The sequence below is a fragment of the Fusarium oxysporum genome, chromosome I (assembly GCF_013085055.1).
Source record: "Fusarium oxysporum Fo47 chromosome I, complete sequence".
Lineage (NCBI taxonomy): Eukaryota > Fungi > Ascomycota > Sordariomycetes > Hypocreales > Nectriaceae > Fusarium > Fusarium oxysporum.
Genome location: NC_072840.1, coordinates 285,442 through 301,147, shown reverse-complemented (window position 1 = coordinate 301,147; position 15,706 = coordinate 285,442). Strand labels below are relative to the sequence as shown.

Sequence of the window (15,706 nt, the reverse complement as noted above, 5' to 3'; positions counted from 1 at the left end):
CAATGTCGCGTAATCATATCTAGTGCATCTAGCTACTGATGAGCACATACGCACTGGGCTTCCAAGAAGGCGTCCCATTAGTGGGAACATACCATTCGAGCGGTGAAGCTTAAGAGAGTCGGCCGAGGTAGAAAGAAGCCGCAGGTACAACGAAGGAAATAGCGCTCGAGGGTCATGTTAAGATATCGCGAAAGCTCAGTGGCGACGGTGACAGTCATCGCCCTGAATCTAGATATTATTAAGCTATTCCTATGGGTTCAGGTACGAAATTGGCCATGAGAGCCATTGTAGAGAGTTGGGAGAAATAACGAGGATCTCCCCCATGATATGGGCCGCCCATCCGTGCATGAACCAAAACTGGGCCTCAACTGTCCGAAGTAGGACGCAAAAATGTCCCAGAATGACTGTTGAGATGAGGTCTCTTTGGCGTAATCCTTCCATGTAATCGTCTCCAAGTCGGTAGACCCAGCCTACAACATCCTGAAGCTTACCAATTATATCCAAGGTAGCGTCTTGCCCCTTGTGAAATGTCCTTTCAAAACATGTAGTGAGAGCTTGAAGTTCACGATCGTAGGCGTTGCCAAGCTTTTCCTCTGCCAATTGAGCAATCAGATGCGATATTTCGTTCAAAGAAGAGCGCCAGTCTTCAATACCATCAACCATTAAGGCTGGATCGGTCGTTGCGCTGTGTTCTGAAGTATCGTTGCCAGGTATCGGAGCATACTCTGCCAGCATACCCGAGAATATCGATGACCAGCCTGTGGACTCAACAACTAAACGTACACCCCGAAGGAGATGAAGCCATGAAACTTGCCCTTCGATGTTGGTAAGGAGAAGATTCCCGGGGCTCGGACCTTTGGCGAGAGCAACGAAGCATATCAAGACGGACGTCAGATACGCAGCTGGGCTGTTATCTCCACCGAGATTACTGATCAACATCATGGCTGGTTGCAACGCAGCCGTCAGATGCGTTTCTGCAATTAACGAATATCGCTGTCCATCGATAGGTTTAAGTCGGGCCAGATGGTATGAAGACAATGAGAGTATAAGTTTGAGTATGCAGTTGTGTTGAAATCCCACTCGAGGCGCCCCTTCGGACCAAAGAAGGCTCTGGGAACTACCATCGCCAAGAGTGCTTGCAGTTCTGGTCATCCAGTTGTGAAAGAGCTCAAGATCCATTGTATTCAGATGCCCAGAGCTTTCTGCGGCAGAATCTGCTGCGTGAGACCGGATCTGCTCAGCCCATGATGTCCAATCCGATCTGGGACGCCCCGGGCGCCGTGATTGACTGTCGGGCTGAGGGCTGATAGAAGCCTGGGAAGCTGGTGGTTGGGGGGAGTAGTCGCACCATACACCAAACTGAACGCATTTTCCGCACTGCGGCTTCACCTCGTCGCACTTGAAAAGTTTACATAGTTAGACTAACGTACTACAGTACAGTATGGTATGACTCTAATAGGTATAGGTGCCCCTTGAATGGCTAATGGAAGTACAACACGACTAACCTTGATCTTTCGCCTTTTGCAGGTTTGGCAGCCGAGCCGAGATTTTTTGTGGGGTTTACGCATATTCGTACGCGGTTGGGGACGAGAAAGTGCCAAGTCTCTCGTCAGCTGGGCTTGAAACTGTAGTTTTACCTCGGGCTACCGTGGATTGGCTTGTTGGTGGTTTTTTCTTCTTTTTTTTGACGACAGATCGGAAAGTTGTTAGACGGAGAAGTCTTATCGCATCCTCGGACATTTCGGGTGCCGCACGGCGGATTCGCCCTGGGTTAGCTTATACGTATCCCGATGCGTAAACTTATGACTGGCCAGTGAGTTCTACGGAGGGGCCCACTACCAGCTGTCCTTGACTCATGAGACGGAACTTTCCATTCAACCTGGGACTCAGTCAAGAGGTGAAATTACGGAAGACTCCCAAGTTTATTAAGCCGTTTTAGTTTATTGGTTTATGTTAAATATATTAATTAAATAGGGAACCAGAAAATAGACCAGGTAAGTCTATCCTATGCGTCATCACCTCGACACCAATGGCAAATCCTCCTTCAAAACATCTAACCGCCGAGCTTTCCGAATCAGCTGACCTGGGTGTAATACAAGGATAATTAATATGATAGCCAACATAAAGCAGCAATCGAAAACATATAAGAACGCTTCATTTGACAACAGTGGGCCATCACCACCTTGCTTATACTCGATAATTCTGACCAAATTGCGGATCAAGAACAAGCCGCTGGTGCAGTAGAGTGCGATGAAGTATCGACGATAGTGCGTGATCACACCTGCAACACACTGGACCGGAGGGTTTGAGTGGAGCCTGAGCTGCAGGGTGAGAGTGCAGGTTATGAACAAGGCAAAAGCCAGGATCTGGAGAACCAGTCCGCCGATGATGATAGTCTGGCCTCGCTTGGCCTCTTCCAGATCTTCACTGCCTGACATGATGGCACCCGCAGTCTGCGTGGCGAAGCAGATCAGATCAACCAAGACGAACAGTTTAGTGATCCAACGCAGGCTTATAAGCGATGCTTCCTGTGCTTTGAGAGCTCTTGTGATTCGACCGAGAGACATGTAGATCGTGGCGGCGAGGAATGGCGGGGCCACGAGGACGAGTAGGTTTTGGATTAGAAAAGGCAACGTCTGTCGCAAGTTGTCATGAGATCGAGATCGAAACCAATAGGCGGCGGCCTCCACTAGAAACAGTATCAGCGACGTGGAACTACATGGAAGTGAGCAGGCAAGCAACGTACTACCGCACCCGATGATCATCGGGATGGGAAAGGCTGCTCGATAGGGGAATATCATGATGAAGTGGGCAATACCCGCTGCTCCAAAAAGGCCCAAGAACGCATACGCTGGACCTTGAGATGGGTTGTAAGGATACAAGTCAAAGGGGGCGTAGCCTTCAGGCGTTTGGGTGTCGTTCGCCATTATTCGCTCTGGAGAATGGCCTCAATCGATTGATGGTGATAAAGAGGCAGCTGATTTGCAATGAAATAGATATAGATGTGAGAATAAGGTATATGCAAGAAAAAGAATTATTAAGAAATGATAGTAAGGTAGTTGGGTATGCTAGAATAACATATCACTGCTTCGCAAACACAAAGGGAATGCTTTATATATTAGAAGGTCCAGATGGTCTTACAGCTTAAAACAAGGCAGGATTTATAAATAAACTGATAATAAAGCGTCTCCGCAAATCAATTGGCTATCAACATTTACGGATTCGGATTTCGGATCTATGGAACCGCTGATCTCTGCTTGACGGGCCCTGGCCCACTGTGGTTTCAGTATAATTTTTTTTAGCGTGCGGATTGACGGCATGCCACCCGGCAGTCCATCCTTCCCCTTTACTTGTTTCAGACCAGGGGAATGTTCATCACGTTTGAGATTGGCCCAAGCTGATACACTGAATAGTCTAACTTTACAAGCAGCGACTCCTTGCACTATAGCGCCGAACTCGGGGCTCGAGGTTGAAAGCCATGCCAATAAGCATGATACAGGAGCTATTAGGCGACCGACTGCTGACGAGACTTAGTCGTTAAGCCAAAGCAGTGTTGAGAAGAAGTTACTCAGTGCTAATCTGCTAGAACTCCACAACTGGTGGAATAATCCTTCTCTAGTGGGCAACACCAGGCCAATCAATGATCATATCATCAAATCCTTTCGGCCTGGAACCATTGTTTGATGTTCGAAAGACCTCAGAGATATTAGCTAGCGTAGCCTTTTCGTCTTCGCTGAGAGCATAGGCCGTAAGCCTTGTCAGCTCCTCCAACCACAAAGACCAAAGACTTGTCTCCCAGCCACTGACTGAGACGGAATTGGTAGCGTCACAGCCCCTTAGAAGGAGCATCTCCACCATGTGAGCGGAGTTGAAACGTGAGTCTGATGGCTGATCGTTGAATTTGCCACTAAGAAATTGTTTCCTGAGGGCATGGTATAGAAGGGGCTTACATCCACGCTGACAATCATGACCTGTTGTTGTAAAGCTAGGATGGCTCTTGACAAAGTTCATTGCACCAGCTTCGATAGCGAGAAGTAATGCGATGGGCGGAGAATTATGCATGGATGGAGGGTCAGACGAATCAAGAGGTACTGCCTGCGCAAGTCTCTGTAGTGTAACGCATGAGAGTCTTCTTTCTGATAGAAGCGAAAGAAAGGCCGTAAGATGGAAGAAGCAGTTGTTGGTGTTATCAGGTCTCTGCTTGTCGGCTTCAGCTCCCCACCAAAGGCCCTCCTCGAATATATCCATGGCCGCCACTTCATTATTTTCAGAAAGCTTCTGGACAGCCATGTGCATACCATACAGCGACAACGCTGTAGATGCCTCGAAACCAGCGTCGTGTATCTGGAGACAGTCAAGCTTCCATGAGTTCTGATCGCTCAGAAATTCAAAGACGGTCCGGTGCATGAAGACAACTTTTGCTTCTGTTATGCCACCTGCCGAAGTTCCAGTTCTGGAGGTCGCAAACTCCAGTAATCCCCAGCAGCGACTTCTCAGCCGACCTTCGAGTTCTTCGCAGATCTCCAGCTTTTCCTCGTCGTCAAGAGGCTGAATGCAAATAGGTTCCGCATTATAATCGTCCACTAGTGCGAGGCCTAGCGCGTACAGCCCTTTCTGGAGGAATGGTGACTTGGTCTTTTGATATGCGTAGCAGATCTTCAGCAACTGAGCTCCTTGTTCTTGATGTCGTCTGTGAATCTTGCTGAGCATATGCATGAACATGTCCTTGAGCTCTGGAGGGAGTTCGTCTACGCGACGACGAATTTCTGAAAGGCGATCGTGATCGTCGAATCCTCCACATATAGATCGACAAGCGAGTATTATCCAGAGCCAGACTCCACAAGACTTATCAACAAGTTCGTTCATCAAAGAGGCTGACTCTTCGGGAGACCGTCTCATATGTCGTTTCATGGACGGATGGCCTCCAACTTTGAACTGAACATATGCTTGTATGTCGCGTCGCGTGAGGTCTTGCAGCTTCAGATGAGGATGCTTTCGGAAGGCAGCGACACAGGATGGAATAGGTCTACTGGAGACGATGACTTTGGACTGTTCGTTCTGAGCCAGCTTGTTGATGAAGCCTATGCTGTCACTATACTCTCCAACAAGCTCATCAAGTCCATCGATGAAGAAGCAAATGTGTCCTATCCTGTCACTATTTGCTGAGATAACTTCAAATGCTTGCCGGGTCTCGGCTACCGAAGGTAAAGTGATATCATCATGGGTGGCTAGATCCTTATCTCTCAGGCTAGACTCTCGTTCAAGTATTTCTTTCCACATATTAGGAAGTGCTTCTCGAATCAGTGACCTGTTTTGATCCAATATCTGGTAAAGTAATGTCCGAGAGAGTCCAGCCTGGCTCTTCTGGAGATCTGTTCCTAAGTTGGAGAAGAAGTAATGACATATGAGCAGTCGGCCTCTGTTAGCCCATTGAGATAACATCGACGTGGTTCGTTGATGCCCAAAGACAAACTTCATCAGGGTTGACTTGCCGCTCCCGGCTTTCCCAGAAACCCAGTAGATACCCGAGCCGTTGAGAAGCCAAGATGGGAGATCATGCCAGGACTTGGTGTTGTTTGAACCTTCGATTGCCCATTGAAGGGTGTCTTGGTGATTCTTCGAGATGCTCTCTGACCTATCGTTTATCATCCTGAACCATAGTGTGCTCAAAATACGAGTCTGGCGCATTCTATCGAGATTCTGCTGGGTTGATTGAGTGATAGCTTCATGGTTTGCTGCCGCTTCCTGGAACAACAGAAGCTTTCTCACATCCTTCTTGATGAGCTCGATATCACTCTGGATCATTGAGCGAGCTGTTTCGGAACTTGACGGGGGGACCACTTGATCGAGTTTGGCTGTCAACTCAGCGAGATCCTGGACGAGGATCTCGAATTTCTGCTTGTCTCTGATGACCCAACGTGTCTTTTGGGCAACAGATGTTGTAGTCGCCTGACCTTGTACCGGAACTGGGAGTGCCTCAAGCCGTCTCATAAAGCTCTTCATCCGCTGCTGACTGAACCTCCAGCCAGACTGCGATGAATCTCGTTGTTGGCCGGAAGTAACATGTTGTAGCGGAAGTGATCCACTGAATAGTTCCGAGGGTAGCTCCGATAAATCCGGCCCACGACTCATTGAGGTCGAGATGGGAGGTAAGGTCGGAGCCTCAGTGTCATTTTCCAGTCGCAACCCATATCGTTGTTGTAACTGATTTGTGTCCGTCAGAATCGATCGAATCGAACCAAGAATCCGCAGAACGAGAGTCTGGGTATTGCGCTCATCGAGTCGAGAGTCGTGATCGTTTTGGAGAAGTTTCATACGGTCTGCCCACTGAAGCAGAAGTGTCTTTTCGATATCTAACTTGATATCGAGGACTTGATACTGACGGCCCATATGACGCATATCTACAACTGTATTAAAAAGGTCGATGGTATCCTTGAAAGCTCCAATAAGACCGGCGAGGCCTAGTACACCAAGAGCGAGCCCAGCGACTTCAGCCATTGCGACATGTCGTGATCCAGGCCTCAGAAAATAAGCTTGGCCGATTGCGGTTCTTTTATTCTATTAACAAGACTTTGATAGCCGTATGGCGGATTTTCGGAGCAACTTTGATGTTGAATTTCTTCGGGCATGCATGAGAGTGAGGGGTCGGAAGCCTGATTCGATCACCTGACGTGGCTGCTTATTCTCTCTCGTAACAGTCACCTGTCACTTGACAACAAGATACGCTTACGTGCTTATTTCAAGTCGAGGACATCCAAGCTGTATAATTATTCTAATTCGCCTTCTCAGCGAAAGGTTATCACCACTTGCCAACAGTCTGTCACCAAGGCACCTTCTAAAGCGCAGTATATGGAGCATGTACCGCAGTCCAGAATCAAGCAAGTTTGTGTATGTGGCAAAGGTATAGAGTCTCATAATATGGCTTTGGCCGAATGCGATAATAATAGATACGGCGTATACCTCAAACACCTTGATGGAGAACGTCTGATCTTTTTAATAAGAATTTAATAATCCCCATATAATACACGAAGCTGCCTGAAATCTTACCTGGACATATCAAGCCTATATCCTAGCTTGTGACTTACTAGATAGCGTCTGTAAAGGCTATAGCACCAGCAATAAACCTTCCAGGAGGAGCCTTAGCTAAGTTGAAATCTTCAGCCTCGAAGTTCTAGAATAGTCTTTGTAAAGATTACTAACCCTTGTGGAAGGAACTTGTGACAGCTTTCTTTTGGGTAGATTGATGCATTGAGTACTCAGGGGTCCCGCTGCATTTTCTAGTACTAGAGGTTTAGCCTGTGAACTATCAAACCAAGCTCTGAGGCGGCGTTGATGGTTGGTAGCTCAAATCCACTAGTTCGCCTGCTAACACAAACTATTGACTGTCTTCAGGCACCGATACGACTAGCGCAAGATGCTCATTTCCGAATTTTTAATCTTGCTGTTTACAGAATTTTAGGAAAACAATAAAAGCATGCTTCCTAGATTTCCAGCTACTTTTTTATTTGTCTTTCAGCTTCCTGTGTCTTGTCTCTCTTGTCGCTCATTTTCGTCACTCGTTTAAATCACCATGCATTTAAGCATCCTTCGTTTGTTGGCCGTTGGCCTTGCTGGTCTTGATGTTACGGTTGCGGGCCCTTGCAAACCTCGTTCGTCGGGTAAGTGATAAACTCCCAATTGGCCATTCCTTGCTAATAGAATTGGTGTAGCATCTGAATCCTCCATTGCGATAACTGCGACAACTGCGGGAACATCCAGTTTTACCTTATCTTCCGACACCTCGGCCACCTTTGCCAGTACCACGACCGAAGCAGTCACTACTGCTGACACAACTACTGAGGCAACCACTGAAGTGACTTCGGCGGTTACTGAAAGAGATACTGCCAGTACTGAAGCAACCACTTCCGGCGATACAACCACCGAGGCGACTACTTTCGCTACGTCAACCGGAACCACCGAGGCAGCTTCTACTACTGGCGCAGATGCTACAACGGAGACCATGACCACTTCAGGCACAGTCACTGCTTCATCCGAAATCACTCAGGCTCCCACCACCACTGAAGAGACAACTACTGCAGCCGCTACCACTACCGCCGTGCCAATGTTCCGACTACTCGCTGAAAACGGAGGCTACGCAAACCAACCTCTTCTAGCAACACGGTACCCGTTCACCCCTCTTATGTTCAGCAGCGCTCAAGGCTATACCGAGGCTTACTTCACCGTCGATGCCACTACTGGCCACCTGTTGCTCGACGGCCATTTGCCTGTGTGCGGCATCCAACCTGGCGATGGCACGAGTTCATTCACGGTATGCAGTAACAACATGGGAGCACAAGAACAGTTTCTCACTTGCGAGGCACCTACCAGCAGCCAGTTGGAGTGCACTGTTCCTGAGGTGCAGTGCAACATGTTTTCACAAACTTGTACCAACACTGGCGCTCTCTGGGGCACTACATATATTGGCGCCTCTGGTGGTACTATTGGTGATAAAGCAATCCTCGGCCCTCAGTCCATGCAAGGATACACTCCCGTGCCTTTCTTAATTACGTTTGACTCTGATTAAGCAAATAAAGCTGAGGCTCATTTGTTAATTAATGTTCCTCTTTCTTGCAAGCTAGATCTCTTTAAGTAACTATGGCTTGCAATTATTTAAGATATTGGCATTCTGCGGGGGTCGCCTGGCCAGATCTCGTTTGCATTATTTGGAGATATGTTGCTGTCATCACAGGATGCAAGGCTGCTTGCCCTCAGACCGAGGTTTTTGTACTGCTTAAGAGCCGAGGCAAAGTAGCATGCTTCAGAACGGATCTTTTTAATTTCCCTACCACTTCTCGTAGGTATACCAGCATTAAAATACTCTACCCATACTTTAATAATTAATCTGTATATCTAAGTGAATGGATGCTACCGGTAAATTTACGTATAGTTACTATGAAGGATAGTTCACTAATGCGTTCAAATAAACCACGAGAACACATTTTTAATGGTGTACTTAAGCGACCCTTCCAGGATCTATGTATTTCATGAAAGCATCCACGCAATTGCATACAGCCCAAGCGAACCACCATGAATGCAAACTGAACGCTTTGAAACATAGCGTCGTCTCGAAAATAATGTACAGAGGACATGAAACTCAACTCAGACCTTTTCATTCGCTCTAGACGTTGATCCTGAGGCTCAGATGGTTGTCAAAGTCAACAGTGCCATAGTAAGGTTCCATGCCAGCATTTCCAACATTGACATACGTGTCTGACTTGAACACGCCTTTCTTGGAGAGCGCCACAAGCCAGTCCTTGATGTCGCCCTCAAAACTACCGCCCTCTTCGTTACCGAACTGACTGCCCTCGGGGCACAGGAGCGAGGTCACAGTGATGCCAGTATCGGCGTTGACACCTTGGTACAGCTTCCAGCCGTCTTTGCCAAACAGTCCATCGATGGTAGCGATGGGTCCCTCACCCCATCCAATGGGAACTTGACCGCCCTGCCAGTTTAACCACAGCATGAGCTCCTGCGCATTGCTGGAGGTTGAGTCTCCCTTTGTATCGCAGGTCATAAAGTCATACACAACATTCCCTGGTAAGTACCGACAGTCAGCATGCATGTTCACACATTCGTTAAAGAAAGAGGCTGCAGTATAGTAATCACATACCTTTATAATCAGTAGTCTTGCTAGTGGTCCACTCATACTTGGAAGGAATGCTCTTGATATCACTGAGCCTTGTTTCCAGACCCTGCGTAAGACCGATAAAGTTGTAGCCCTTGACGAGGTTCGTGCCGACATTGGGATCGATGTCCCATAGGACGCTCCAATGGATGGTCTGGTTGTCACCAGAGCCTGCGTAGTCGTAGTAGCCGACACAGGAAGAGCCTTTGATGGACTGGTAGTTGTAGTTCATGGAGAAGACAATCCATGGCGTCCCAAACAGGACTTCGGATTCGTTGGGTTTGCCGCAGAACTTCTTGGTAGGCTCCTTGAGAGCAGCCGTGGTGCTTTTCTTTTGTTGTGATGTCGGCAATGAAGCTGTATTCTGTGATGATGCTTCTTCCTCTTGAGGCTTGACATCCCCAGCATCATTGGCGGGCTCAGTTACTTGAGGTGTCTCGGTCGGGACAGTAAGGGCGGTCGAGATAACGGTTTGCGCTTGTCCAGTCTTCACCACCTCTACTGTTGTCGAAATACTGGAAATAATGCTGGAGGCATCATCTGATGTTGCCAGATGCGGGTCCGCTGAGACATCAGGAACCGAATTGCCATTCCTGGGTCGTCCATGGCGACACTTGGAACCTCTTGAAGCTTCGACTGCAGAAATAGCCGAAAGGATGAGAACGAGTTGGGGGGAGGCACGCATCTTGAAAGCGACTAGTAAGTAGTAAAAGATATCCAATCTCATCAAAAGATAGAGGAGTTGCCATGTCAGAGGAGTAAGAGTGTGCAAGACTACATATAGCCAATGAATTATGCAGTCTCTTGTTTCCAATAAAGAACACGCCGCAGTACAAGATTATCAACTCAAAACTAGCCGAAATTAGGGGTATGCTGAAGACATGCATATGCCGGATCTCCGGAGGATCTTTACATTATGGTTAAGCAAGGAACCCTGCGTGTTGTAATAAAGATTTAGGCCAACAGACAAATATTCAACGACACTTAATTTCCCGGCTATGTCGGCCTCCCAAAAGGCTTGTTAGTCTTAGGACCTCTATCTTGAACGGTGGAAGAATTTCATGAAACGGAACAATTAGCACCTATACGCGTATGTGTTTCACAGCAGGGGTGAATTTATGGGGTTAAACCATTCACAGGGATTCCTGAAACGACTAGAAAGTTTAAGGCTGAACATAGACAGGCCGAAGATCTGATTGAAACCTGACAATTGGGAATCTGCATAGCCGTTCTAATTAACGAATTGCCTGATGTTTCTGAGAGGATGACAGGTGAGGATAATGCAATGGAACTCAACTCAACTGGATAGCCTGCATTACTTCTTGCTTCATGTCAGTTATGCAAGTTACTAAATAACAAGACTTAGGTACAATCTTAGACTTACCTACGACTTGCCTACTTATTAATTCTTAATTATTTTATAGATTATCTAACGAAGTTCAGGTAATGCTTCTTATGGCTATAGATAGTCGTATAAGAGTATGTATTTATCTGTGTTTAATACTTCAAGCTAGCAATTAAAATCAACACTATAATAAGATTGGCAACAGTGTGAGCTCCGAAATCTAGTTCGAACTCACCCAGCATTTCTAAACTAGAGATACCATGATATATTTACGGTACACCAATTCAACTACCTGACAAGTGTCCTTCAATGCAATTCTATACAATAAAATGCCCATTTAGAAGAGAATGATACCGACTGAAAGCGAGCTAACTTTACGCTCACGCCAGACCGAAACCAGCCTTTGTCATGGCATTCTTGGCACTCTGAGCACTAGCAGCAGAAGCAATAGTCTTGCCCTTGAAGCTGCCGAGGAAACCAGTGTCATCACCAGGGAAGGCACCAGAGCTCCCAAAGGCGTTCATCTGGCACGCACGTCCAAGAGAAGCCTTGCAGGAGCCAGCTGACCCAGCAGTAGGGACAGTGAAGAGACGGCCCTTGGTTCCAGTCTTGAGAGGGTTCTTGACGTTCTGGAACGCGTTTCCTTCAGCAAGAACCTGACCGTTCTCCTCAATCTCGAAAGCATGGTCGAAGACGTCGTGGAAATAGTTGTTGACGACGTGGAGGAGGGTGTTGCCAGAAACCTTGGGAGCGCGGCCGGAAACGTGGTACATGTAGTTACCTTTGAAGGTAATCAGCTAGAACATGTTAGTGAATTCTCTGTACGATCTATTGTCTCTGTTGCTTACGTCGCTCTTTCCAAGGAAGAGGATGGCCCAGTAGTGATAGGTGTTGCAGCTAGCGGACCAGGGGCTAACGCCGTCGATCTTGTTATTGGTGATGGAAACGCGACCGCTAGCTCCAGTACCAAGAACAATGTGCTGGCGACCGATCAGGGATGTAGTGCAGTGATCAATCCAGATATTGTCAGTGCCGTCCAGCGTAATAGCGTCGCCACCCCAGACCAGGCTGGGGTTGAGGTCGGTGATATGGATGTTCTGGATGATAACATTCTTGACGCCGTTGGCAAGACGAAGACCCTTGCCCTTGATGACACCCTTGGAACCGACGCCGATGATGCTCTTGTTTGAGCCCACCATAAGAGGGTTCAGACCAGCCTTGTCATACTTGACAGTGACCTTCTGAGCACCAGGGTTGTAGTTGGTGCACCACTGGTTCTTGTTAATAGAAAGCTGACAGTGCGCACCTGTACCCCAGGGTGCGCAGCCAGTTTCGGTGGCAGAACCCTCAGACCCCTTGAAGTCAAAGGTTCGCTCCAGATAGATGATACGAGCTGTGTTATCCTTCAGGTAGTTGGCCAGTTCCTGGTTGTTCTTGGGACGCACAACCTGACCGCCCTTGCCACCAGTAGTACTAGAGGCAAATCCTTCGGCTTGGGTAGGCAGAGCGGCGAAGGAGGTAGGAAGAAACGCCACGACGGCGACGAAAACATCGAGCAGACGCATTGTGGAGGCGTTGAGTGTAAGTTTTCAAAAACGAATGTGAGCGGAATGCCAGATTCCTTGTTGATATAGACAAACAGAAAAAACGAGTGACTGAAAAATGAACGAATGAATGATACTGTTAGAGCAGAAGGCCGATTTCTGAGTAGATCTCATGGAGATATATAACGGAAAGCCACTTGTTGTTGACTCGTGCTGTTGACTCAGTGTTGAGCTAGGTACAATTATTGGAAATTGCAGTTCTCGCGCCGACAACTAGGCTAATTGTTCCGCCAATCTGTAACACTAGGCTGGCAGAATACGAACTGTCCACAGCTAGAATGAGCGGCGCGGTATCTGAAACAGTTACATGGCCCGAGCAGGTGGTGCCAATAAACCGGTATGCTAGCTCCTTCGGATTCATTTCCGGTGGTTCGATCCCTAGTTTATTAGAGCTGTGAAAGGTTATAAGGCTGAAGGTTTGAAGAAACTTCAGTCCCATCACAAAGGTAAAAGAACATAACATAGATCATTTAACATAGGTAACATACCCTTTGCCCTCACTAATGCCTAAGATATAGCTTTTAGCTGAAAATTGTTCTGATACCTGTCTCCGAGCCTCAGTGGCCCCGTAAATGAATACGCGTATAGATAAATGAGCTAGGGGTTGTGGCCTGATACGGCCACCTGAAGCGGCTGTTTATCCCTTTCTTCGTCCATGCCAGTGGGTCTCTCATCAGAAGTACTTCGTTAAAAGTTGCCTTCAGGCGGTAGCCTTGTAGGGTATCCAACACGATCTGGCACGTAAATCTGACCAATGGGCGATTTGATGTATAACAGTATTCAATCACGGTTGAAGAAATTAGTAGTCGGGATTAAATTAAAGAACGTTCTAGGCTCCTTAAATGTTATAAAAAATCAGACAGCCAGAGCGAAACCAATTCGAGAGCGCGGTTCGAAGTTGAGTCTCCCTTTGCATCGCGGGTCATAACATTCCCTGGCAAGTATTGAGAGTCAGCTTACATATTTACAGATCATCCCAAATGTTATTCAACTGTGTTTATCCTCAATTTGTGTTTCTCCCACTGCGTTGTCTTGCGACCTGGTCCAGTCTATTACTAACCCGCCGAGCCAGCCTCGGTTCGCTAATATTCATAGTTTTTCCCCGCTCGTGGTATGACAGTTGTGGCATGCACTCCAGGGTAAGAGGTCTAAGCTCATTGGTGGGGTCAGATGGATGTTTCTAGGTACAGACATAAAGGGACAGATTCCCCTCAGGACTTTAGCTTTTATACTTTTTATATATACAATTTTATACTCTTTTCCTTCATATTTAATATTATTAAACTAATTATTTAATTCTCTATCTTATAATACAGACCCCGTCTTGATTAAACCTAACTGGCAGTTTATACTTAGCTTACAGTTAGGTGTATTAGAAGGTATCGTCTTATGCAGTCTTTTCTTTGTTGTTGCTCTTCACCTTCAAAGTGGATTGAGGCCACTTGTTCAGTTGGATTTTAAGGTTCAGCTGTGTGATCTGCTGAGACTTAATATTAAGGTTATTGCGTTTGTTTTTTTGGCGTAGTGTATGATGCCTTATATTTTGTTGTGTTAAAAGTAAACACCTTAATTTGTTATATTGATTTGGGGCCTTTGGCTTTACTTCGCGTATTACTACAAAGGCATTATGACTTTTAGATTTACAGATCATGCAGTGGAGGTGGCTACATCATATACCTTTTTACTTAGTAGTCTTACTAAGTTAGTGGCCCACTCATATTTGGACCTCCGGATTATTTCTTCCGATTGAGTACATTGAATCTGCCTTCTCGTTTCCAACGGGATAGCAAACTCAAGGCTGCCCTGGATACAGAGGCAAATGGATAACCAATACTCGTCTATCACCTCGGCACGGTACGAGACGCGGTGGGGTTATGCCCCTGTCATCCGTTCGGCTAGCAAAACCCGATCAGGAAGACTGGGAACTTCTGCTAGCACTCAATCAAAGCTTAACCAGATTCAGACCTCGACATGCAGCATATCGCATGCTAATAGGGTACTAAAGTGAAGATAAGGGACTTTTCTCAACATGCCTTAAGCGGAATAGGTAAGTGATCTTGCAAAACATGTTAATGATAAGGGACGGCACATCTAGCCGATGTAGAGTAGCATTGAATAGGATATATTTTTACACAATACTAGTTTTCAATGACATAAAGGGAAGCTGTAAAATCTCATGGCATTGATAGTTTTGCAAGAGGTTGAGGGATTTAGTTAAGAAACTAGACCTTGGTTCTTATAGTTTCTTGCAACCAAGTCTTATTAATCTCATTTGAAAGAGGTTTATTAGGTAAGATGTTAAAAGACTATAAAGATAACATCTGCAAAATAATAAACTATCTCGGATTACTGTACTTACCTTTTAACCTTTGTTACAATATAGCTATGTCTCGTCTTCTTGTAAGCTATAGACATAGTAGTCATTTGAGTACTATATAATAGTTGAAAAATAAAGTCACCCGATCTATAAGCTAATGCGAAATGGTTGTGACTGACCTTGTGACCAAGCTTTATGTTTATATCTAACTGTCCGTTCAAAAGATCTTCGGCAATCACGGCAACAAGGGGCCACCTCTTTATATCAGACGATCCAGATTCGATGCCAACCGATTCCCGCAGATCAAAGGCGTGACTCTGGGGTGCTAATGGCATACTGTTGTATAGAAGGAAGTTGATTGGATGAACCGTTCGGCATTGGGAGATTAGTTCGGGCGGTTCACCGGCCATGCACCCTCTCAAATTAGCGAGTCAGACACGGAATATACCCAATGCGGTAGGTGTCAGTTATCACGTCACGCTAGTGGCATCTAGCATCCAACGCGGCTACCCACGAGACGATCAGATTATCAGTTCATACCAAGTATGAACATCTAGAGTATTGTGAGATGTTCAGATCCTAGTTTACTTGTGAAGTTTACAGATAACTATTAGCTCCAAGATGCCGGTTTTCCGAGAAGTGGTAGACAGATCAAGCCATATCATAAACTCCAACAGATATAAATAAGCTGGCAGCCTGGCTTTCAATATCAGCTCATCTCATCAACATCTCAATATTCCAGCCATCTTCTCCGGGTTTTCATACTATCAGCAAAG

At 46.4% G+C, this 15,706-nt stretch overlaps 5 protein-coding genes across 5 annotated transcripts; 1 reads left to right on the top strand and 4 right to left on the bottom strand.

Annotated features, from left to right (window-relative positions):
• Positions 1 to 249: 249 nt before the first annotated feature.
• Positions 250 to 2,927, bottom strand: FOBCDRAFT_246396 (uncharacterized protein; the record flags this gene model as incomplete). Its single annotated transcript, XM_059610770.1, has 3 exons — positions 250 to 1,398; positions 2,142 to 2,431; positions 2,747 to 2,927. 3 exons carry the CDS (start codon positions 2,925 to 2,927, stop codon positions 250 to 252), a joined length of 1,620 nt encoding a protein of 539 aa, XP_059463723.1.
• Positions 2,928 to 3,558: 631 nt separating this feature from the next.
• FOBCDRAFT_172573 (prion-inhibition and propagation-domain-containing protein) lies at positions 3,559 to 6,498 on the bottom strand (the record flags this gene model as incomplete). Its single annotated transcript, XM_059608480.1, has 2 exons — positions 3,559 to 6,030; positions 6,064 to 6,498. The coding sequence occupies 2 exons, from the start codon at positions 6,496 to 6,498 to the stop codon at positions 3,616 to 3,618; spliced, it is 2,850 nt and encodes a 949-aa protein (XP_059463722.1). The 3' UTR covers positions 3,559 to 3,615.
• A 1,061-nt stretch (positions 6,499 to 7,559) lies between these two features.
• FOBCDRAFT_313297 (uncharacterized protein) lies at positions 7,560 to 8,876 on the top strand. The gene is made up of 2 exons (XM_031180381.3): positions 7,560 to 7,658; positions 7,710 to 8,876. The coding sequence occupies exons 1-2, from the start codon at positions 7,571 to 7,573 to the stop codon at positions 8,561 to 8,563; spliced, it is 942 nt and encodes a 313-aa protein (XP_031041149.2). The 5' UTR covers positions 7,560 to 7,570; the 3' UTR covers positions 8,564 to 8,876.
• A 281-nt stretch (positions 8,877 to 9,157) lies between these two features.
• FOBCDRAFT_266376 (concanavalin A-like lectin/glucanase domain-containing protein) lies at positions 9,158 to 10,349 on the bottom strand (the record flags this gene model as incomplete). The annotated part of the gene is made up of 2 exons (XM_031180380.2): positions 9,158 to 9,573; positions 9,650 to 10,349. 2 exons carry the CDS (start codon positions 10,347 to 10,349, stop codon positions 9,158 to 9,160), a joined length of 1,116 nt encoding a protein of 371 aa, XP_031041148.2.
• A 916-nt stretch (positions 10,350 to 11,265) lies between these two features.
• FOBCDRAFT_313296 (pectin lyase fold/virulence factor) lies at positions 11,266 to 12,574 on the bottom strand (the record flags this gene model as incomplete). The annotated part of the gene is made up of 2 exons (XM_031180379.3): positions 11,266 to 11,806; positions 11,858 to 12,574. The coding sequence occupies 2 exons, from the start codon at positions 12,572 to 12,574 to the stop codon at positions 11,390 to 11,392; spliced, it is 1,134 nt and encodes a 377-aa protein (XP_031041147.2). The 3' UTR covers positions 11,266 to 11,389.
• Between the last annotated feature and the right edge of the window lie 3,132 nt (positions 12,575 to 15,706).

Excerpts from the sequence above, each read along its gene's own strand:
- FOBCDRAFT_313297 (XM_031180381.3), top strand. The coding sequence starts at position 7,571 with ATGCATTTAAGCATCCTTCGTTTGTTGGCCGTTGGCCTTGCTGGTCTT. Across the intron at positions 7,659-7,709 it reads TTGCAAACCTCGTTCGTCGG|CATCTGAATCCTCCATTGCG; the intron begins GTAAGTGATAAA and ends GAATTGGTGTAG.